This window comes from Cetorhinus maximus, chromosome 15, assembly GCF_964194155.1.
Source record: "Cetorhinus maximus chromosome 15, sCetMax3.hap1.1, whole genome shotgun sequence".
Lineage (NCBI taxonomy): Eukaryota > Metazoa > Chordata > Chondrichthyes > Lamniformes > Cetorhinidae > Cetorhinus > Cetorhinus maximus.
This window is the reverse complement of record NC_135893.1, coordinates 42,263,668-42,288,738: the sequence shown is the minus strand read 5'-3', so window position 1 is coordinate 42,288,738 and position 25,071 is coordinate 42,263,668. Positions and strand designations below refer to the sequence as shown.

General features: G+C 48.2%; 1 protein-coding gene across 1 annotated transcript; it reads right to left on the bottom strand.

Moving 5' to 3' along the window:
* Window positions 1–977: 977 nt before the first annotated feature.
* On the bottom strand, window positions 978–22,359 carry LOC144690621 (complement C1q subcomponent subunit C-like). The gene is made up of 3 exons (XM_078558304.1): window positions 22,214–22,359; window positions 13,418–13,602; window positions 978–1,579 (listed from the first exon to the last, which is right to left on the bottom strand). Exons 2-3 carry the CDS (start codon window positions 13,584–13,586, stop codon window positions 1,026–1,028), a joined length of 723 nt encoding a protein of 240 aa, XP_078414430.1. The 5' UTR covers window positions 13,587–13,602; window positions 22,214–22,359; the 3' UTR covers window positions 978–1,025.
* Between the last annotated feature and the right edge of the window lie 2,712 nt (window positions 22,360–25,071).

Sequence of the window (25,071 nt, the reverse complement as noted above, 5' to 3'; positions counted from 1 at the left end):
CAGTCAACAATTAACTATTCTTCTTCTGTTTTTCACAATATGTGAGAAATTCGGGCTACAGGCCAAATGCTGGAAAGTGGGATTAGGCTGGGTGTTTTCCAGCCAGCACTGACACAATGGGCAGAGTGGCCTCTTTGTATGCCGTGTGATTCTATTCTATCCTATGTAACAGAGTGAGAATCACTGTAAACCCAGGGAAAACTCCTCAATGTGGAGACCAGATTTTTCAGGCCAGTTTACAGATTCCTTGGAGCCTCTGCTGAGTTTTCTAAGTCAGTATTAGTTAACAGCTCATCAATTTATACATCTTACAATATGTCCCAATATTTGTATGTTGAAGTTAGTACATTCATTGAACGACGTTTTAGAATTGACTAAGAATATAAGATTTGTAATAAAGCTGCCTCTGACAGAGTCCAGCCTGAGCTAATGGTGTGTCATTCTGAGGAGGCAGCTTACATTCATTGATCAATGTGTGAATGACAGGGTGTTTTGTGAATATGACTGTCAAATTTAGTGCTGAAAGATAGCAGAAGCAATTGGGTTTTCTGACTGTCTAACAAAGAATTTATAAATCAGAGATTACAGTGTCTCATGGGTAATCAGTGTTTATGAAATGGGTGGGTTTATATAGCTTCCAGGCTAAGCTAACAGAATGAAAGCAATACCAACAAGTAGCCATCTCAGTGGGACCCAGGTCTGGGAACAGGCCAATTGTTAGACAGTTAGAAAACCCAATTGTTCCTGCTATCTTTCAGCACTAAACTCAACAGTCATATTGGCCAGGGATACAGTTCCTCAATGAGAGAAAGATGAAATCATTCCAGCACTGGCTTTATTACTTGTGAGCATTCAAACAGGTGACAACTCATAAATTGGCAACAGATAATATGTATCATGAATGTGAGAAGGAAGCTGATATTATTAGTCTCAGTTTTAATAGGCAAATGTTAGACTCATAATAAGGACTTTTAAAAAATAATTTTCAGTAGAACATTCAGTCAAAAACTTTGTTCTTTGAATTCTTAATCTGGAAAGAGAAGAAATCCACTGAAGACACTGTCATGATCTTCTTTCCCCATCATGGCATTGTAATCTGTTGGTTCGAGCCAAATCTTATCATTTACCTGCAAGTGGAGCGCAATCCCTCCAGAACTGACCTGATCAAAAGTGCCATGATTGCAGAAGCCAGCTTTCTTTATTTCATTCACGTTGAGGTTGATGCATAAGTTATTATCTGATGTTGCATGGTATACAAAGTAATAAAAGCCAGTGATGTTACAGGTAAACACACCTGTATTGCTGTCATAGTGGTTTTGGTCATTGGATATGATTTTACTAAACCTGATCGGGGTGTCCCGTGGTGGGTACTGGTGCCCCCCTCTCTTTGCAGAAAAAGCAGATTTCAACGTGCTCTTGTGGTCTCCTGATGGCCCCTTTTCACCTTTGACTCCAGGGTTGCCTGGATCTCCTATTTCCCCTGGGGGCCCCCTGCGCCCTCTTTTTCCAGTTGGGCCTGTGAATCCTGGATCACCCTTCTCACCATCTTCACCCCGAGAGAGAAATAAGCCAGGGACCCCTGTCAAAAAGCATAAATATTAACTCTGAATAAAAAAACAAACTCATCGCGTGACAAACTTTGAGATCCTTCTGCAATATGATGAACTGTTATTTAAATCAAAGTGGCACAGGCAAGCCAGTGTGTTTCACTGCCAGTCACCAACCTGGATAAACTGGGAGGGTTAGTGGTAGGAAGGGCAGCTGGCTGTAATACCACCCAACAAATCCAAAAAAAATGATCTCGTTAGAGATGATCAACCAGCCTTATGGTGACCCCATGTAAAATATGGGAAAAGCTGAGACAGGAAGGAAAGGGAAAGAGGGGATAGAATTGGAAAGTGTGAGCTTTTTTAAAACAATGCAAATGATTCAGAGCCAAGAATTTGTCTGGGGTTCAGGGGCACACCTTCAGGACTAGCAACATTCCTGTCAGACCGGAAAATTCAGGCTCATGTGTTTATTATAGAAATACCTGTCAACAAATACACAGAGACCTGCCAACCAGCTGGCAGAGAGGAAGCTGGTGAGCTTACTGGCTCCTGAACTAACTCACCTTTCCAGGGATCCCACTTTTAAACAGTTCAATCTCTATTCTTGTAATCCTCACTGGTTATTGTGAGACATTGCTGCAACTTGTAAACTTTTGAGATTGTGAGCTTCATGGTTGTGGTTAGGTCATTATGTTAATTTGATAGACATTATAGAATTGTAGGAATATTTTTAATGTGTACCTATACACTTGACTATATACTTATAGAAGTAGAATTATCTGATAGGTGTTTGTAATGTTTATTCCCAGGGAATCGTCAACAGCAATGTTGGGATTAGGGTACCGAGGAATTGGAGAAGATTCTTCGTGACAGGATTTACTACCATTTGGAAGCAAATGGGCGTATTAGTGAGAGGCAGCATAGTTTTGTGAAGGGGAGGTCGTGTCTCACTGACTTGATCGAGTTTTTCGAGGAAGTGACAAAGATGATCGACGATGGAAGGGCAGTGGATGTTATATACATGGATTTCAGTAAGGCCTTTGACAAGGTCCCTCATGGCAGGCTGGTACAGAAGGTAAAGTCGCATGGGATCAGAGGTGAGCTGGCAAGATGGAAACAGAATTGGCTTGATCATAGAAGACAGAGGGTAGCAGTGAAAGGGTGCTTTTCTGAATGGAGAGCTGTGACTAGTGGTGTTCCGCAGGGATCAGTGCTGGGACCTTTGCTGTTTGTAGTATATATAAATGATTTGGAGGAAAATGTAACTGGGCTAATTAGTAAATTTGCAGACGACACTAAGGTTGGAGGAGTTGCAGATAGTGAAGAGGATTGTCGAAGGATACAACGGGATATAGATCGGTTGGAGACTTGGGCGGAGATATGGCAGGTGGAATTTAATCCGGACAAATGCGAGGTAATGCATTTTGGAAGGTCTAATACAGGCAGGAATTATACAGTAAATGGCAGAACCCTTAAGTGCATTGACGGGCAGAGGGATCTGGGTGTACAGGTCCACAGGTCACTGAAAGTGGCAACGCAGGTGGATAAGGTAGTCAGGAAGGCATATGGCATGCTTGCTTTCATTGGCAGGGGTATTGAGTATAAAAGCTGGGAAGTCATGCTGCAGCTGTATAAAACCTTGGTTAGGCCACACTTGGAATATTGCGTGCAATTCTGGTCGCCACATTACCAGAAGGATATGGAGGCGTTGGAGAGGGTGCAGAGGAGGTTTACCAGGATGCTGCCTGGTCTGGAGGTTATTAGCTATGAGGAGAGGTTGGAGAAACTCGGATTGTTCTCACTAGAGCAACGGAGATTGAGGGGCGACTTGATAGAAGTTTACAAAATTATGAGTGGCATGGACAGAGTAGATAGTCAGAAGCTTTTTCCCAGGGTGGAAGAGTCAATTACTAGGGGACATAGATTTAAGGTGAGAGGAGAAAACTATAGAGGAGATGTGCGGGGCAAGTTTTTTACGCAGAGGGTAGTGAGTGTCTGGAATTTGCTGCCAGAGGAGGTGGTGAAAGCAGGTACGATAGTGGTGTTTAAGAGGCAGCTTGATAAATACATGAATAGGATGGGAATAGAGGGATAGGGACCCTGGAAGTGCAAAATGTTTTAGTTGATGGGCAATATGATCGGCGCAGGCTTGGAGGGCTGAAGGGCCTGTTCCTGTGCTGTACTTTTCTTTGTTCTTTGTTGTTCTTTGAATTACAGCATTGAGATTGTGTGTAAGGAGAGAGGTTCCATTAAACAGCGGCTTGTTACAGTTTGGAATGAGTGATGGTATAAATGTGGCAGAGACTGGGTGAGCAAAATTTCTCCATGTTGTTCCACCACCAGAATGGCAGCAGATTCAATATCTGGCAATGACCTGTGTTCCTACCCCTGTTGAGGTTATTTTATAATTGGTGGGATGTGGATATCTTTGGCAAGGCTTGCATTTATTGCCTATCATTCTTAACTGACTAGTTTGCTAGGCTAATTTAGTGGAAAATTAAGATTCAACTACATTGATGTGGACCTGGAATCACATGTAGGTCATACTGGATAAAGACAGCAGGTCACAATCCACCAGGACAGAAGCTCACAATCTCAAAAGCAAGGAATATGAGTGGATCAGTTTGGTTATTAATGATAATCTTCCAGGCCATGGTGCGCTGGGGGGAGAGGTGTGTGGGCAGGAGCACACTGGTAATTCTTTTTTGTTCATTCATGGGATGTGGGCATCACTGGCTGGGCCAGCATTTATTGCCCATTCAAATTGCCCTTGAGAAGGTGGTGGTGAGCAGCCTTTTTGAACCGCTGCAGTCCATGTGATGTAGATATACCCAAATTGCTGTTAAGAAGGGAGTTCCAGGATTTTGACCCTGCGACAGTGAAGGAACGGCGATATATTTCCAAGTCAGGATGGCGAGTTGCTTGGAGGGGAACTTCCAGGTGCTGGTGTTCCCATCTATCTGCTGCCATTGTCCTTCAAGATGGCAGTGATCGCAAGTTTGGAAGGTGCTGTCTAAGGAGCCTTGCTGAATTCCTGCAGTGCGTTTTGTAGATGGTACACACTGCTGCTACTGTGCATGGAGAGAGTGAATGTTTGTGGATGGGGTGTCAATCAACCAGGCAGCTTTGTCCTGGATGGTGTCAAGCTTCTTGAGTGTTCTGGGAGCTGCACTTATCCAGACAAGTGGGGAGTGTTCCATCACACTCCTGACTTGTGCCTTTTAGATGGTGAACAGGCTTTGGGGAGTCAGGAGGTGAGTTATTGATTGCATAATTCCTAGCCTCTGACCTGCTCTTGTAACCACGGTATTTTTAGTCCAGTTCAGTTTCTGGTCAATGGCAACCCCCGGGATGTTGATATTTGGGATTCAGCGGTGGTAATGCCATTGAACATCAAAGGAATTCTCCTTTGTTGGAGATGGTCATTGCCTGGCACTAGTGTGGTGTAAGTATTATTTACCTCATCAGCCCAAACCTGAACGTTGTCCAGGCCTTGCTGCATGTAGATACGAACTGCCCAAGCCTGGATATTGTCCAGTTCGCGCTGCATTTGGACATGGGCTACTTCAGTATCTGAGGAGTCGCGAATGGTGCTGAACATTGTGCGATCATCAGCGAACATCCCCATTTCTGACCTTATGATGGAAGGAAGGTCATTGATGAAGCAGCTGAAGATGGTTGGGCCGAAGACACTACCCTGAGGAACTCCTGCAGTGATGTCCTGGAGCTGAGATGACAGACCCCCAACAGCCACAACCATCTTCCTTTGTGCTAGGTATGACTCCAACCAGTGGAGAGTTTTCCCCTGATTCCCATTGACTCCAGTTTTTCTAGGGTTTCTTGATGCCACACTTGGTCAAATATGGCCTTGATGTCAAGGGCAGTTACTCTTCCCTCACCTCGGGAGTTCAGCTCTTTTGTTCATGTTTGAACCAAAGCTGTAATGAGGTCAGAAGCTGAGTGGCCCTGGTGGAACCTAAAATGAGTGTCAGTTAGCAGGTTATTGCTAAGCAAGTGCCATTTGATAGCACTGTTGATGACCACTTCCATTATTTTATTGATGATCTAGAGTAGACTGATGGGGCGATAATTGGCCGGGTTGGATTTGTCCTGCTTTTTGTGTACAGGGCATACCTGGGCAATTTTCTACATGGCCGGGCGGATGCCAGTGTTGTAGTTGTACTGGAACAGTTTGACTAGGGCTGCGGCAAGTTAGGGAGCACAACTATTCGGTACTATTGCCGGAATATTGTCAGGTCCCATAACTTTTGCACTATCCAGTGCCTTCAGCTGTTTCTTGATATCACGTGGAGTCAATCGAATTAGCTGGATGCTGGGGACCTCTGGAGGAGGCTGAGATGGATTATCCACTTGGCACTTCTGGCTGAAGATTGTTGCGAATGCTTCAGCCTTATCTTTTGCACTGACATACTGGGTTCCTCCATCATTGAGGATGAGGATATTTGAGGAGACTGCTCCTCAAATGAGTTGTTTAATTGCCCACCACCATTCATGACTGAATGTGGCAGGACTGCAGAGCTTAGATCCATTGGTTGTGTGATCGCTTAGCTCTGTCTATCACCTGCTCCTTATGCAAGTAGTCCTGTGTTGTAGTTTCACCAGGTTGACACCTCATTTTTAGTTCTGCCTGGTGCTGCTCCTGGAATGCCTTCCTGCACTCTTCATTGAACCAGGGTTGATCCCCTGACTTGAAGGTAATGGTAGAGTGGGGGTTATGCTGGGCCATTAGGTTACAAATTGTGATTGAGTCCAGTTCTTCTGCTGCTGATGGCCCAGAGTGCCTCATGGTTGCCCAGTCTTGAGTTGCCAGATCTGTTTGAAACCATTTAGCACAGTGGTAGTGCCACACAGTATGATGGTGGGTATCCTCAATGTGAAGGTGGGACTTCGTCTCCACACAGACTGTGCTTCAGTCTCTCCTATCGATATTGTCATGGACAGATACATCTGGGGCAGGCAGGTTGGTGAGGATGAGATAGAGCAGCTTTTTCCCTCTTGTTGGTTCCCTTACCACCTGCCACAGATCCAGTCTAGTAGTTATGTCCTTTAGAACTCAGCCAGCAGTAGTGCTACCGAGCCACTCTTGGTGATGGACATTGAAATCCCCCACCCAGAGTATATTCTGTGCCCTCCAAATGGTGTTCAACATGGAGGAGCACTGACTCATCAGCTGAGGGAGGGCAGTACGTGGTATTTGCAGGAAGTTTCCTTACCTATCTTTGACCTGATGCCATGAGACTTCATGGGGTCCAGAGTCAATGTTGAGGATTCCGAGGGCAACTCCCTCTTGACTGTATCTCATTGTGCTGCCCCCTCTGCTGGGTCTGTCCTGCCCATGGGACAGGACATATCCAGGGATGGTGATGGTGGTGGGGTCTGGAGCATTATCTGTAAGGTATGATTCAGTGAGGACGACTATGTCAGGCTGTTGCTTGATGAGTCTGTGAGACAGCTCTCCCAGTTTTTGGCACAAGCCCCAGGTGTTAGTAATGAGGACTTTGCAGGGTCGACAGGGCTGCGATTGCCGTTGTCGTTTCTGGTGCCTAGGTTGTTGCTGGGTGGTTTGTCCAGTTTCATTCCTTTTTATTGGCTTTTTAGCAGTTTGAGTGCCTTGCTAGGCCATTTCAGAGGGCATTTTCAGTGGATTTGGAATCACATGTAGGTCAGATCAGATAGCTTTCCTTCCCTAAAGGTCACTAGTGAAACAGATGGGTTTTTACAACAATCGACAATGGTTTTGGGGTCATCATTAGACTTTTAATCCCAGATTTTTATTGAATTCAAATTGAAATCAAATGGTGGGATTCGAACCCAGGTTCCTGGTGCATTATCCTGTGTCTCTGGCTTACCAGCCCAGTGACAATACCACTACCCCACCGCTTCCCCCATACTAGACTCGTAGTCCATGCACAAATACTTCAGAGACATGGGGCTGAATTTTCTGGTTGGTGGGAGGGGGCGGAGTGGGAGCAGCCGTTCGCGATCGGGTCCGTGCTGCCATTTTACGCGGGCAGGCCAATTAAGGCCCGCCCAGCGTACTTCACGACTCCTGTGCATAGCGGGAGTGGGCGGGCGGCGGCGGCGGGCGCGCTCAGGCCGCCTGGTCCAATGGCGACCTGGTGGCTTGTATAAAGGAAGGCCTGGCAGCCTCGGAAAGGCTGCTCGCAATGGCTGGGAGAAGGGCTCTGCAGAGAGGCAGTGAAGTTACTGCAAACTCCGGAGAGAAGGCCATCAGGGCAGGCCAGGCCGGAGGGTAGGCCATCGGGGCAGGCCAGGCCGGAGGGTAGGCCATCGGGGCAGGCCAGGCCGGAGGGTAGGCCATCGGGGCAGGCCAGGCCGGAGGGTAGGCCATCGGGGCAGGCCAGGCCAGAGGGTAGGCCATCAGGGCAGGCCAGGCCGGAGGGTAGGCCATCGGGGCAGGCCAGGCCGGAGGGTAGGCCATCGGGGCAGGCCAGGCCGGAGGGTAGAGTGGGGGGCCAGTGTGCCCTTGTTTTTCGGATGACGGCCTTGCTGCCCTCTTCGAGGAGATGGCAGCATGGCGGGAGGTGATGGTTCCCCAGGACAGGAGGAGGAGGCCCCCCCACATGACAAAACGTGCCTGGGAGGAGGTTGCGGAGGTGGTGAGCTCCCGCGATGTGGTGCGGTGCCCCTGGATCCAGTGCTGCAAGCGCTTCAATGACTTGTTGCGCTCTGGCAGGGTGAGTATCATGTTGGCATTGGGCATTTAAACCACAGGTCGGCTTACCCCCTTGCTGCCCAACCCCCACAAGTCTGAGTGTAGTGACTACATTGAATCATTGACAGCATGTGTCCTTCGCTGGGTGGGCCAGCAGATACTGCCCATGCTGAGGTCAACCTGAGAGGGTGATGAAGAGATGTGTTTTGTCCCCGCAGCATGTGTTACACTGAGTCCCACATGACTGGTTTGGGGGCAACCTGGAGGAGCTGCACCTAGGTGCTGTGTTTGAACTGCAGGACATGTCCTAGTCAAGGTGATGAGATGCTGAGAGGGGAGCTTCAAGGTGGCGTGGCAACAAACCACCTGCTGCCCTCTGCGCTCCACATGCTTGTGCCTCCTTGCTATGGGAGGATATACCGCGTGGTGTCTAATGTGATGTAGGCAGCATGTGTCCAAGGGGGCGGGGGTGGGTGGGGAACAGGCCTAGCATCTTTGTGTGAGTGTTCGGCAGCCGCGGGGTGAGGAGGCACTGGGGCCCTGATATGTCCCACTCTGGTTGGGGTGGGCCATCCGTGAAGTGAATCCATGTGCAATTTTCATTAATCAATGCTCATCTCTCATTTTCAGGAGAAGAATGCTCATTACACGGCAGAGCGGGTGAGGACTGGCGGCGGCCAGGTGCAGATCGCCATTCTTAACCGGTTCGAGCAGGAGGCCCTGGATTTGGAGAGGCGCCATATGCCCAGGTCCATTGGTGTCGGTGAGGCTGGGGTGCCACGGCCAGGTATTTATGCCCAGCAGTAAGGTCAGCATTGTTCTCCCAACAGCCATGGCAGTGCTGAATGTTAAGTGATTTAATTTTGCAACATGGCTTGACCATTGCTTATGGAAGGATAATGATCTGGGGGACAGGGATACACATTGACATTGTCTCCACGCTAACTGATCCACTGTCCTTGTTCTTCCTTTCAGCATCATCGGAGCAGGGCCGGGAGGAGGAGCAGCAGAGGCTCCCTCTCAAGGGGCCTGAAGCCTCACCAGTGTCACACTATCTCTGCCAGGCAGGCATCAGCGCAGATACTAGCACCTCGGTGGGAACTCAAACATCGGCTAGTGTCCTGGGGCACAGTGGTGAGGGCACTTCACAGTCGCTGGAGGAGCTGGCAGAGACAGAGAGTGCCCATGGTGCCAGCAGTCGGAGGAGCTCAGTCGGTGCCTGATGATGTGCCTCTGGAGTCGTCCGTGACGCAGCAGCTGCAGGAAACATGGCCGGGTGTGCGGGAGCATCTGGGAGTGATACGTGAGGCTGTGCTTGGTTTGGTCTCCATGGGGGAGGAGTCTACGCCGACGCTCACCGAAGCAATGAGCCACATGTCTGAGCGCCAAGCGTCCTCCATGGAGAGAGTGGCGACTCTCGTGGACAGGCTCATCCAGGAGACCCGCCAGATCTTCCTGGGGATGCGCTCGGACCTGCAAGCCCTCACATTGGCGTTGACCTCAGCTGGTCACTGCCAGTGTGGGAGATGGTCTGGGCACTAAGTTTTCCTGATCGGTGCCCATCCATCCGTGCTGAGCAGGGAGGTCCGAAGCGACATCACGTCAGTGCAGCAGCTGCCTGTCATCTCTGTGGGCACCTCTCAGGGCGGTCCGGATGAGGGCGGCAGCTCCTCTGTCCCTCTCCCAGTGACCATAGCATCTGATAAGGCTGCGACAGCTGGGGACATGCCAGCTGTGGAACTGGCAGATCCCTCCCAGGCGGGGCCAGTACAGGCTCCATGGGCCAGAGGACGACCGCCAAGGTCATCGAGGCCAACAGGACAGCAGAGTGAGCAGGCTGACTCAGATACCACTCCCAGCGATGGGGCAGCACCTAGACATAGCACCCGGACACGTACACATTAGGCACCTTAGGCACACCACAGATTTATCACTGGTGCTTTTGTATTGGCCCGAGATGAGGTCTTTATAATTTCCTTTGATTTTGAACACCCTTGCCATTTCATTTCATTAAGTTTCTTTGCCTGTGATATTAAATTCAGACGTTTGACAATGGCTGAGGGTGCCTCTTTTTTTCTGCATGTGTATGGTTTCCAAAAATGTTGGGAGTGCTTTGTGGGACATTCAGCTTTATTAACAAGGCCCTTAGTTACTGTTCCTAACCTGGAAAATTTGGCACTTAGGTATCGAGCATGGAGCCTACAGCACAGGCTTGCCCTGGAGGTCCATCTGTGTTGTGCTCGCTGAAGGTTTGTTGGGTTAAAGCCTCCCAGGTGTCCCTGCCACCCTGGAGTGTGTCCGGGTCAGTGTCTACCCCCTCAGCATTTCCTGCTCATCCTCCAGCTCACTGCTGGACTCATGGTGTGCAGCCGCAGCCACTGTGTCGATGTCTTCATCATCTACAGTGTCCCCCCTTTCCAGCGCAAGATTGTGGAGAGCGCAGCATGCAACCACTATCAGCAACACACGATCGTGGGGGGTACTGGAGTGCGCCTCCTGAGCGGTCCAGGCATCGAAAGCGCATCTTGAGAAGAACGATGGTTCTCTCTACCACAGCCCTTGTGGAGGCTCCTCTTGTACCGCTGCTCAGCTTCTGATGTTGGATGGCAGAGAGGTGTCATGAGCCACCATCTGAGGGGATAAACTTGTCACCCAGTAGCTATCCATCCAGCTGAGCCGGAGCACTGAAGAGCCTCGGCACCTGGGAGCGTCTGAGGATGTGGGCGTCATGGGAGCTGCCTGGGTACCTTGCACAGACTTGTAGAATCAGCATCCTGTGATCACACACTATCTGCACGTTCATGGAGTGGAATCCCTTCCTGTTGACAAAGGCACCGGGCTCACCTGCTGGCACCTTGATGGCCACATGTGTACAGTCTATTGCACCCTGGACGTGGGGGAAGCCAGCAATGGCTGCGAAGCCTCTGGCTCGCTGTGTCTGGCTGGCCTCGTCCCAGCGGTAGTGGATGAAGGTCAATGCATGCCTGAACAGAGCATCTGTAATCTGCTTGACACAAATGTGGACAGCTGATTGGGAGACACCACAAAAATCACCCACTGACCTCTGGAAGGAGCCAGAGGCATAGAAGTTGAGGATAGCTGTGACCTTTAGAACCACTGGCATGGGGTGTCCACCCACACAATTCGCGGAGATCTCAGGCCCAATCATCTGACAGATATTGCTGGCTGTTTTCCTTGAGAGATGGAGCCTCCTTCGGCACTGCACCTCAGATATATTGAGGTAGCTGTTTTGCTGTCTGTATACCCTGGCAGCAGGATAGTGGCATCTTCTGCGGCCCCTTCCGCCTTTGACTATCTCTTGGCCCTGCACCCCTTGTGTCTGCGCCTGTCGTCCGAAAGGTGGCTCCCCTGGAGGCTGAATGTGCACTCCTGGCCTCCTCCCCCTTCTAGCCCTCCCTTCCTCCTCAAAGGAGGTGCCTCCAGTAGAGAGTTCAGCTCCCATTCCCAGGCTATAGGAAGGCTCCCTGAAACCTGCAGGCCCAAAAAAGATTCCTCACTGACCTGAAGGTTAAGAGTCCAGACAAAGCAGCTAATATGCGTTTTGAAATATTGCAGCTCACACAGACAAGTTTCAGTAATTTTGAAAAATCAATACTTGACAGAGCACACTCACGACCCCACTGAGCCCTCTTATCCCGCCCGTGGATGAGGTTTATATAAATGTGTCCTACCCGCCTGCCCGTTGCGCCCGTGCGCTGACCCGAAGATCGCACGAGTGCCAAAAAATCAGCGTTGATTGGTGAGTCAAGGGCCTTAAGTAGCCCGTTAATTAATGGCGGGCGCACAGTGGATATCATCGCGCGCCCGCCCAACAAAATATCGTGATGGCGTGCAGTGATGTTGGGACGCTCGCCTGACATCACCGTGAGTCATTTTATGCACAGACGTGTGGGGCCCGCCCCCCCGCATGCCATCGGGAAAGTTCTGCCCATGAGTTCAAATTCCACCATGGCAACTGGGGGAATTTAAATTCAATTAATTAATAAATGTCGAATTAAAAAGCTGGTCTCATGAAACGACTGAATTGCTGTAAAAACTCATCTGGTTCACTAAAGGACTCATGTCCTTTAGGGAAGGAAATCTGTCGTCCTTACCTGGTCTGGCCTACATGTGACTCCAGACCCACAGTAATGTGGTTGACTCTTAACTGCCCTCTGAAATGGTCCAGCAAGCCACTCAGCTATGTAGCTCACCACCACCTGCTCAAGGGCAGTTAGGGATGAACAATAAATGCTGACCTTGCCAATGTCACTCACATTCCAAGAATGAAAAAATTTTTAAAAATCTTGATACCAGTATCTGAAGACAGGGCAGGGGAATGTCATTTAATCACCTTAGCAAATACAAGTGTCAGCATAGACATCTCTCAGGCCGGGCGAGATGTGAGGGTGTGGCAGTGAGGGTGAGGGCAGTGAGGATGAGGGCAGAGAATGAGGCAGCTTGAAAAGTCAATTGGGGAAAGCCTGCAACAAGCTGAAACAGCTGGTGACATGAGAAGCTGGTACATTTATAAGTGAGCGGTTTCATTGCGGCAGCCTTCAACTTCCCAGGTCGCAGGTCAAGGCTGGGCCTAGACACGTCCGTGGAGCCTACCCATACCGTTGGCCTGGATGGCAACACCCTGCCTGGATTCAGATCACCCTGAGCAAAGGAGGTGGCAGCAGTGAGGATTCTGATGAGTGGTGTTATCCCCCCAGACTGTCCCCATCCTAATGCCAATCCCAGAGTGAACTCTATAGCCAAAGATCCAGAATTCAGGATTTCACCAACCTGATGAATCCTACCAATCCCATACAACCCTCTTTACTCTGGAACTCTACCTAGGGTCTGAGGATATTTGGGGCATGTTGAAACTTTAAACTGAAAAAAAAACAATAAATATTGGAAATGGGAAGGTACAGAGCTAATATTGAGGTGTGGGACTAATTTTCAGCTGTACTCACAAAGTGCTAGCACAGATGTAAAGGGCCAAATGGTCTCCTTCAGCCACTGGAAACCTCAATAGCTTGCTGTATAAAAGCCCATCTCCCTGGTTCTCTCTGCACAAGTTATAAGATTCTGTTGTATATGTTAGAACAATCAACTTAATGTTTCAATCTATAATGTGAACACTACATGGACGTGATTTATTGTGGTTCTTCATGATTACCTGGTTCTCCTTTCGCTCCTTTCGTGCCGTCTCTGCCATCTTTGCCGGATTTTCCTGGTATTCCGTGACAACCTGGTACCCCAGGGATGCCAGAATTTGTTTCGAAACCTTGAATCAATGAACTCAGCATCGACAAGAGTAGCAGCAGAGAAATATGATTGACATCCATGGTGTGTCTATAAAATCTGAAATAGGTGTAGACAGAACAGGCCAAAAAAGGTGGAGATCTGAATGTAGCTCAAAGAAACTTACACTGCACAATTTTAATAAAAGGCATCAGGCAGCATTTCATTGAATAAAAATGTCTCATTTTAAAGGATTAAATCTTTTGTTATCAGCTGCTTGGCATAAAAGGACAGCAATTTACAACTGAAATTCTTTTCCTCATTTGTCTGCATGTTGCTCCATCTACTGGTTAGTATGTGACTGTGCTCTTGGTGCAGATTTAACTGAAGTCAGTTCTAGGCAGAGATTCCCAAACTGAGGGCCATAGGCATGGGTCCTGAAATTCAAGGATCCATGCATTTGAAGCAGGTAGTGGAGGGCTGGACAGAAAACCCAAAAGTACAGATTCCCAGGAAGCCCAACTGATATTAATAATAGGCATGTTTTAAATTTTCCAACATGTCTCCTGCCCATCGGCCTCACAGCCAGTCCGATTGACAGCCCGACAGTCTCACAGCCAGTCCGATTGACAGCCCGACAGTCTCACAGCCAATCCAATTGACAGCCCGACAGTTTCACAACCAGTCAGATTGACAGTCTGAAAGTCTCACATCCAATCCAATTGACAGCCCGACAGTCTCACAGCCAGTCCGATTGACAGCCTGACAGTCTCACAGCCAGTCCAATTGAAAGCCCGACAGTCTCACAGCTAGTCCGATTGAGAGCCTGGCAGTCGCACAGCCAGTTTGATTGACAATCTGACAGTCTCACAGTCAGTCCAACTGACAGTCTCACAGCCAGTCTGATTGACTGCCTGACAGCCTCACAGTCAGTCTGATTAACAGCCTGACAGTCTCACAGCCAGTCCGACTGACAGCCTCACAGCCAGTCTGATTGATAGTCTCACAGCCCGATAGACAGCCCGACAGTCTCACAGCCAGTCCAATTCACGGCCCGGCAGTCTCACAGTCAGACCAATTGACAGTCTGACAGTCTCACAGCCGGCCCGATTAAGAGCCTGACTGTCGCACAGCCAGTCCAATTGACAGCCTCACAGCCAGTCCAATTGACAGCTCGACAGCCTCACAGCCACTCCGATTGACAGCCCAACAGCCTCACAGCCACTCTGATTGACAGCCTGACAGTCTCACAGCCGGTCCGATAGACAGTTCGGCAGTCTCACAGCCAGTCCGATTGACAGAATGACAGTCTCACAGCCGGTCCGATAGACAGTTCGGCAGTCTCACAGCCAAACTTACAGAGTCTGATTCAGAATCTGACAGACAGTCTGACTGACGGTCTAACAGACAGTCTGATTGACAGCATATAAAAGGCATGCACTTAGCTGTCTACATTTTGAGGGGAGGTCGGAGGTGAGTGCACAGTAACGTTGTGGAGCGCCAGGGTTGCTTGTTGGACTTCAAGGTTGAGGCGCATTTTCGGGGGTACAAAGGCTGTCCTGCGGTTGAAGGTAGCGCACAAGCAGGTGTGGAGGGGGCGGGAGGTGGGTGAGGGAAACGGCCACTCATTAGGGAAACCTGTGCAAAGAGACCATTCCTCTGCAGCTGAGACAGTTCAGGTGCAGCCACATTGACATGCTTGGAGTCGGGCCTTTAGCTTATCTGCCCACTCAAGCAATGCAGGGGCATGAAAGTGCCGTGCCCCAGAGCTTTTCACCCCACGGGCACAGATTGCAAACTAATGAGCATTTTAGTGGACTGCAGAGCAATTGGATGACCGGGCATGTTATACATTCTCCTCGCCAAAGTTGGCCATGGAGCAGTGGAGGCGCTCACAGCTCCTTTCAATGTCATCATCCCTGTTTGGACCAGTCTCCCCCATGGTTCAAGCTAACAGTGCAGCCTTGCAGTGCGGGTTAGGAGAATGCCTGTGCCTGAGCTGAGAGCACAGCATGCAGTCCAGTGGGCAAAGCTGTTGCCAATCGGTCAGGTGGAGTGGGGCGGAGGTGGGTGGGGTTTTGGGCAGCCATGCAGCGCTCTAAACTCTGGTCATCAAAGTGGTGGCCAGCACTCTCTGGGATAAATTAAGGGCCTTCAGACTTAGCCAAGACTGGTTCTTAGTACACCCATGCTAACCCACGTGCCTTTCTCTTTCATCCTGCAGGAGGAATATATCAGGATCATGGAGCCTGGTGAATTAGCTGTATGCCTCGTACAGAGATCAAAGATGATGGAGGAGAGAGCGACTGAGCTCCTGGCTGCACAGAGGGAGGAGCAGCACCCTCAGGAAGAAGGGGCGGCTGGGGCTTCCGCACATGCCACTGAAGAGCCACAGCGAGCCATCGCTGGTCAGCGCCCAGCTAGACCCAGGGTCTATAGACGCCGCCTTTCATTCCTGCAGATGACCAAGAACCAGTGTCGCTGAAGACTGCGCATTTCCAGGGAACTGGTCAATCAGATCAGCAGGATTTGGCACCACGGAGACATGAAGGGCATCCACTGCCAGTGACTGTGAAAGTGCCTACGGTGCACAATTTCTATGCCAGTGGCTCCTTTCAGGGCTCCACAGGTGATCTCTGTGCGATATCACAAGCCTCCACCAACAAATGCATCCATGAGGTCACAGATGCCATCTTCGCGAGGGCACACAACTTGGTGCATTTCGCCTGGAACCAAGAGAGCCAGGATGCAAGAGCGATTGGATTTGCCCAGATCTCAAATTTCCCACAAGTGCAGGGTGCCATTGACTGCACTCACGTGGTGCTCAGATCTCCGTCGCAACACAGGGTCAACTCTGTCAACCGCAAGAGATTAAATTTGTTGAATGTGCAGCTGGTGTGCAACCACCACAAACACATCCGGCAGGTCTGCGCATGGTTTCCAGGGACTCTGCATGACTCCTACATTCTCAGTAGGTCACAGATCCCTGACGTATTCCAGGAACCACAGAGGCTGCAGGGTTGGCTCCTCGGGGACAAGGGCTACTGATGGAGGACGTGGCTGATGAGACCCGTGTGGCGGCCTCAGACTGCAGCAGAGCGACAGTATAATGAGGCTCATGCTGCAACTCATGACTTGGTGGAGCAAGTGGAGCATTGGCATGTTGAAAATGAGGTTCCAGTGCCTGGGCTGGTCTGGTGGAGCCCTGCAATACAGTCCGCAGAGGGTATCACGCATCTTCGTTGCCTGTTGCGCTCTTTACAACCTAGCGCTCCAACAGGAAGTGGAGCTCGCTGAAGAGGAACTGGAGGTCTCCTCTGATGAGGAAGATGCCGATGGGGATGAGGGTGGGGGGGTCCTCGAAGGCAGCGATGAGGGGATGAGGCACTGGTCAGATGAGGCAGGCGTGCTTGGGAGGCCCTCATAGCTGCTAGATTTGTGGAGGATGATGATGACATGCAGTGAGAAGACCCCATAGATCCTCAGATTGCACCTGTAAATGTTTGACTCCAGTCTGACTTATGGCAGCGTGAATACCCCCTGTGAGAATGCTCCTGTTATGGAGACGCAGTGGAGGCACTAATAGTTGCTCGATCACAGGAGGATGATGACGACATGCAGTGAGGACACTCCATAGATCTTCACATAGTCTCTGAGAATGTCTGACTCCTGTTTGGCTGAGGGCAGCTCACTTGTGCTCTGTGATCAGGATCACAACATAGAGACGCAGCCATGAAACTTTAGAAGTACCTGATCCTTTGTCTGCCTTCAGCACCTGACCCCCTTCAGGAGCACAGCATCACTGGTCACAGATGCTGAAGAGATGGGGGCCAGCCCCACCTTAAAGGTGCTGAGAGCACACAGAGAGAATGATGGAACACGGTAATGCCTGCCCACAATATTCTGACAGCAATGACAAGTACCGTCGAGATACAGGCGTCAGTAATATGTCCAGGGAGTGTGAGGCTGGATCATCACTTTGGTCTGAAGGCTGCACAGAGCACAGGGAAGAGGCCCTGGACTGAGACACCTGCTTTTATCTTGTGCAGAAAGGTTTCACATCTGAGCAACAAGAACACTGCTCATCAGAACAAGGGGCCATAGGCAGGGAGGCATTCTTAGGAGTTTATTTACAATAGTGAACATTATGTACAAGTGATTAACACCTGTGCCCAGGCTGTGCAACTACATCTTCTTAACTTTCCTAACCCTGCCGCTACATCTTGGTGCTCCCCAGACATCCACAGCAGAGGTGGAGGCAGCTGCTGACTGTGACGCACTGTTTGTGATGACTTTGGCGGGCATCCTCTGGAGGGTCGAGACCTGGAGGGCCCCGGCCTGCTTTCGGGGCCTTGCTGTGTGGCAGTGGCACCCCCCTCGGCCTGTGCAGCTGGAGCTGCTGGAGTCACAGGAAGAGGGGATTCAGATGGGCAGGACACTCCCGGAGTCACCTGGGTGGATGGGCCCGGAGTGTGCGCCTGCTGATCCTCCTCCCTATGGGTGCCCAAGAGCCCCTGGCTGACTGCTTCAGGAGAAGGGTAGCTGGAGTGAGGTCGGGCTACCCTGCACCCCTCTCGCGTATACACTGTTGGAGGTCAACTATGGCGTCAACGATGGAGTTGAGCCCGCGCAGCAGTGCAGAACCGATATCCTGGACCAAGGTCTCCATGGTGGCGCCTACTGTGGATTAGACAGTGTGATGTGTTCACCAGATTGTGATCCCGAGGTTGTTCTAAAGCTAGGTCCCACCGAGGTGTGTGTCTCTGCGCTGGTGGAGGGTGTGGGTGTGCGCTGTGATGGGACTTCAGGGAGGGTGCCTCCAGATTCCTCTTCAGAGGTTTCTTTGGGGCTTGACTGGAGGCCCTGGGTCATGGACTCTGTCAGCTGTTTGGCAGATGTGACTGTGAAAGCAAAGAGAGATAATTAGTGCATGTCAGTGGCCTGTGAAAGAGGACACATCACTCAGAGCATGGTTGTCTGATGGATGTTGTACTGCTGGATCCTCATTTGGTAGAGCAGTGCCGACCTCACCGTCAGCACAGGAATGGTCCAGATCCTTGCCAGCCAGCTGGATGGCTCTGTTTTCAAAGTCAGTGAGGACCTTGATTTCAGGCATTCCTCCATCGGTCTGTGACCTCTCCCTCGTGTTGTGTGCCAGCATGTCCAGCATGAATAGAGATGGAGAGAATGTAAGCAGGATGCCTGCCAGGCCAGATGCCTGGTTTGTGGGTGATGAGTGCTCCCATGGATGGGATGAGGACAATGAAGGTGTGTGTGAGAGAATGAATCATGATGTTCCTTGAACTGGCAGTGAGTCAGATCCCTGTGGATGTGTGATGGGTTTGTGCATGTGAGTTGAGAGTGATAAGGAGAGTGACTTACCCTGGTGGATTGGAGGAGACCATTCATTTTAATGTGGCACTGGGTGGCTGTCCTCTTTTGCAGGGCATTGGTGCTGACCACCGCTGCCGCCACCTCCCAAGCTGGATTAGTGATGTTACTGCCCATTCTACGGCCAGAACAGGGCTAGAGGACATCATGGTGAGGCTCCACTGTTTCTAAAAGATGCTCGAGGGATGTGCCATTGAACCTGGGAGCTGCAGTCTTTTTGCCTTTCAGGGCCTTGTCTTTTTTGCACCAGTCATAGGCTGGAAGCACTGAGAGGTGTGAGCATGACTGTACTTTAAATATGGTGCCTGGCGAGATGAAGGGGCGAGGTGATAGTGTGGCGGGCGAATGAGAGCCCGCCTGCCATGGAAACGTGTGTTTCCCGGGAATTAATAATTATTGCGGCGCATTTGGGACGATACAGCATGAAAATCCACCACTGCAGCCGCGGGGGTAAAATGTCGTTTTACCCGTTCGCTACAGCATTTAGTGAAAATCTGGGACGATTCCGCTCAGTCTGTTGCTAGGTAACAGTGAGGACTATAGTCTGACAATGTGTTGACATTTAACAGTGAGGAATACAATCTGACACTGTATTGTTAGGTAATTATGAGGGGTACAGTTTTACTGTGATTTTATAGGTATCAGTGAAAAATACAGTCTAACTTTGTGTTAACATGTAACAGTGAGGCATTCAGTCTCACAGTGTGTTGCTAAATGAGGACTGTAGTCTGACAGTATATTGACAGGTAACAGTAAGGTGTACAGTTTGATGATGTGTGGATAGGTAATAGTGAGGACTGCAGTCTGAATGTGTCTTGAAATTTATCACCGAGAAATACAGTGTGACAGTATGTTAACAGGTAACAGTGAGGAGTACAGTCTAACAAGGTGTTGATAGTTATCAGTGGGAAGTACAGTCTTACTGTGTTGATAGGTATCAGTGAGGAGTACAGTCTGAGACTGTGTTGACAGCTAACAGTGAAAGTACAGTTTGACAATGTATGGATAGATAATAGTGAGGAGAACAGCCTTACTGTGTTGACATTTATCAGTGAGAAGTACAGTCTGACAGTGTGTTAACAGGTAACAGTGATGAGTACAGTCCGACAGTATGATGATAGTTAACAGTGAGGAGTACAGTCTGACAGTATGTTGACAGGCAACAGTGAGGAGTACAGTCTTACTGTGTGTTGATAGGTATCAGTGAGAAGTACAGCCTGACAGTGTGTTGGCAAGTAACAGTGAGGAGTACAGTCTGGCTGCATTTTGACAGATAACAGTAGGAAGTACTGTCTGACTGGGTGCTACAAAGTAACTGTGAGGGGTAGAGTTGGACAGTGTGCTGACAGGGACAAATAAGGAGTACAGTAACACTGAGCAGAATGTCTGACTGAGTATCAACAGATATCAGTGAGGAGCCTGTGTTGACAGGTGCATTGAGGAGTGCAACCTGAATGTATGTTACCCCTTAACAGCGTGGGGTACAGACTGAATATCTGTTGACAGCTAAGAGTGAGGGGCAGAGCTAGATATGTGCTGACAGGAACAGTAAGGAGTACAGTATGTTTTGAGAGGCAACAGTAAGGATTGACTGTGTATTGGCAATTATTGGTGAGGGGTACAGTTGGTCTGTGTATTGACATGTAACACTGAGGAGTACTAATTGACTATGTGTTGATGGGTAACAGTGTGGAGTACAGTCTGACTGTCTGTTGACAGGTAACAGTGTGGAGTACAGTCTTACTATGTTTTAATGTGTACGAGTGAAGCGTAGTGTCTGATAGTGTGTTGACAGGTAACAATGAGGCATAGCATCTGTGTATTAATAGGTAACAGTGAGGAGTATATTCTGCCTGTCTGTTGACAGGTAACAATGAGGAATACAGTATGACAGTGTGTTGATATTTATCAGTGAGAAGTACTGTCTGACAGTGTGTTAACAGGTAACAGTGATGAGTACAGTCTCACAGTGTGTTGATAGGTAACAGTGATGCATACATTCTGATAATGTGTTAACAGGTAACAGTGAGAAGTACAATCTTACTATGTGTTGATAGGCATCAGTGAGAAGTATAGTTTGTCAGTGTGTTGACAGGTAACAGTGAGGAGTACAGTCTGGCTATATGTTGACAAGTAACAGTGATGAGTACAGTCTGACAATGTGCTGATGGGTAACAGTGAGGTGTACTGTCTGTCAGTGTGTTCATGTTTATCAGTGAGAAGTACAGTCTGACAGTGAGTTAACAGGTAACAGTGATGAGTAGAGTCTTACTGTGTGTTGATAGGTATCAGTGAGAAGTATGGTCTGATTGTGTGTTGACAAATAACAGTGAGAAGTACAGTCTTACTGTATGTTGATAGGTATCAGTGAAGCTTACAGTCTAACAGTGTGTTGACAGGTAATAATAAGAAGTATAGTCTGACTGTATGTTGACAGGTAACAGTGATGAGTGCAGTGTGACAGTGTGTTGACAAGTAACAGTGAGGTGCACTGTCTGTCAGTATGTTGACATTTATCAGTGAGAAGTACAGTCTGACAGTGTGTTGACATATAACAGTGAAGAGTACAGTCTGACTGTCTTGACAGGTAACAGTGAGGACTATAGTCTGACTGTGTTGACAGGCAACAGTGCAGAGTTCAGTCTGCCTGTGTATTGACAGGTAATAGTGAGGGGTACAGTCTGACAATGTTTTGACTGGTAATAACACAAAGTACAGACTAACAGTGTGGTGACGGGTAATAGTGAGGAGTACAATATAACTGCTTAGTCATGAGCACAGAAATATCATTATTAATCACTAGAGGGAGTAAAGTCACTAATTGTTTTATCGTGCGCTATTTCATGTTCAACTCCCTCAGGTTGTCTTTTAACAATGTGAACCATATCTTAATCAATGTACGTGCTCGGGACAGATTTCAGCAAGAAGCTTGTGCAATGACAGTAATAATAAAAGATCACCATCCCATATCTTTGCAGTCAGCTCTCTGGCCCTTTGCAGAATATAGGTCTATTAAAATTGTACCTGGATGTGACAGCTTTTATATTTTAACTCTCTAAAGTCTACAACACCACATTAATGTCTGTAATAGTAGTTTCACTTTATTCCGCAGTTTACATTAACCATAAAATATTCTCTGCCCTACAACCCTCTAATGTTACTTTAATGTTTCATGCCACCGTTTCACAGGAGATCCAGTTAACAATTGTCTAGTGGTGAAGGGGTTAAGTTTCTTCCAAGTTTTCAATCATGATACATGTCAAACTATTTATGCCATAAAATACATTAATATTTCAACAGTTTTTTCTGCAGGATTTTATTTAAGAGGTTAAATTCTTACCTTTTTGTTTCTTGAAACTTATGAAGGAGCAGACTCAGAGCAGACTTTAACGGAGCCTCAATGATTTGCACAATTCTCAATTTCCTTGGTTAACATGGAGCTTCTGGGAGAGAGGGAGGGAAGTGTGATGTAAGACAGCTGATGTCCATGCCAAGCCCTTTGTCTGAACTCCATTAATGCCAACTTTCAGTTCCCTGTTTTATTACTTTTGTTATTGTTGGCACCAATATTATTTGTAAAAGCATTTGTTATTTAATTTCAGCCAAGGATGGGAAAAAACATGTCAAATTCAAGCCCAACTGCATTCATTGTTTCTAACAGTGAAATAAAACGTATGGACAAAAAGTGGATTAACTCACAAAGCACCAGCCATCCCAATGATCAGCCTACCACAAGTTATTGAAACATTTGTCGAATTTCTTGCAGTGTTCTGAAGAAGCCATGTCCTGCCTCACAACTTTGTGGAACAGTTTCGTTAATAGCTTGGAATACATTGATGTAAACATCGTGGCCCCAGTTGAACAATATGCAGGGCAATAATAAAAGGATAAAGAACAGGCAAATTTGCATTTCTATAGCACTTTTCACAATCACCAGGCGTTTAAAAGCCCTTTACAGCCAGTAAAGTACTTTTTTAAAAGTGCAGTCACTGTTGTTATGTAGGGAACATGGCAGCCAATCTGCACACAGCAGGATCCCACAAACAGCAACGTGACAATAATCAGATAATCTGTTTTTTGATGTTGATTGAGGGACAAATGTTGCCCAGTCACCGGGAGTAATACCCCTGCTCTTCTTTAAAATAGAGCTATGGGATCTTTAACACCCATCCAGGCAGGTTTAACATCTCATCCAAAAGACAACACCACCCATAGTGCAGCACTCCCTCTGCTGCACTGGAGGCTCAGTCTTGAAGCTTGTATTCAAAACCTAAAGTGGGATTTGAACACGGAACCTTGTGACTCAGATGTGAGAATGCTACGAACTATGACTGACACTCAAATTGGTGACTGTTTTTCCTTGGAAATGAGGTAATGATGATTGTGTCAGCCATTTCTCAGTGATCGCACTCTCCCTTCTCAGTCAGAGAGACCTGGTTCACATCCTCCTCCCGTGACTCGAGCTGACAGTTTGACGCAGTGCTGAGGGACTGCTGCACTGGTGCAGAAGCTGCCTTTTGGTTTAGATGCTAAACCAGGGAACCCTCTGCCCACTCAGCTGGGTATTAAAGATCCTGTGGCACTTTTCGAAGAACAGCTGATGGGTGAGCTGGTCAATATTTGTTCCTCAACCAACGTCACTAAACTAGATTATCTTGTCATTATCTCAGTACTGAGATAATGCAGAACTTGCTGAGTACAAATTAAATGTTGCCTTTCCTATATTCCAACAGTAACCACGCTTTAAAAAGTACTTTGTTGGGTCTAAAGTGAAATACCTTGAGGTTATGAATGGTGCAATACAAAGACACGCCTTTCTTTCCTTTCCTCGGATTAAACAAGTTGGGACATATGTTCATCAGTGTAATGTCCGTTAATTATGCTCTGAATAAATGACTAACATTAGAGAAGGAAATCACAATGAATCAAGAGATGTTTCTAATATTTGCTGCTGGGCTCATATTAAACCTGTTTTGCCACACACATTTTGAATAATTTTTAATATGATAAGATCCCAATGAATATGATATAAAACATCAACCAGTGGCTCACTGGCTGTCTGATACATAGCATAGACCTGGGGGCAAACAATCTTTTGCTTTTAGAGTTGTAAATCAAGGTTTGGGTTATGTTGTATCACCCTGGACCATGACACACACACAGCTGCTGAACTCTGTAATGCTTTGCCCACCATCATGTATATGATATAAATCATTCTATGGTATTCCCCACAGGATACCTGGCAATACTGGGACTGTATACAGGCAAGGAGAGGATTAACTGTAACAGTTGGAAACATTCCTCTGTCAAACCTCATCTCAGACTCCATATTGGCTCAGTCAATTTTATTTTTCAGTAAACAGACCAACTTGCTGAGTTTTATGCATTTTTATTTCAGAATTTTTCACATTAACAGAACATTTATTGTCAATAATTATTTGTGGGCAGTGTATACCTGCCTACATGTGAGTCCAGACCCAGAGCAATAGAATGGATTCTTAGCTCCCTTTATCGAACAAATCACTCAGTTGTATCAAATGACTTAGAAGAAGTGTTTTAAAAGAATGAAACCAGGCGGATTACTTCATATCAACCTAGGCACCAGAAAGGACAAAGGCATACTATTTCCAGTCAACCCTGCAAAGTCCTCCTGACTAACATCTGGGGATCTGTATCAAAATTAGGATGGCAACAGCCTGACATAGTCATCCTCACGGAATTATACCTTACAGACAATGTCTCAGGCACCACCATCACCATCCCCGGATATGTCCTGTCCCACGGGCAGGACAGACCCAGCAGAGGCCGCAGAACAGTGGTGAAACAGTTGGGAGGGAGTTGCCCTGGAAGTCCTCAACATCAACTCTGGGCCCCATGAAGTCTCATGGTATCAGGTCAAATATGGGCAAGGAAACCTGCTGCTGATTACCACGCACTGCCCTCCCTCAGCTGTGGGAGGAAGCACTGAGGGTGGTAAGGACACAGAATGTACCCTGGGTGGAGGACTTCAATGTCCATCACCATGAGTGGCTCAGTAGTACCTCTACTGAATGAGCTGGCCGAATCCTAAAGGACATAGCTGCTAGACTGGGTCTGCGGCAGGTGGTGAGGGAACCAACAAGAGGGAAAAACCTGCTCTATCTCGCTCCTTATCAAACTACCTGTCACGGATGCATTTGTCCATGACAGTATCAGTAG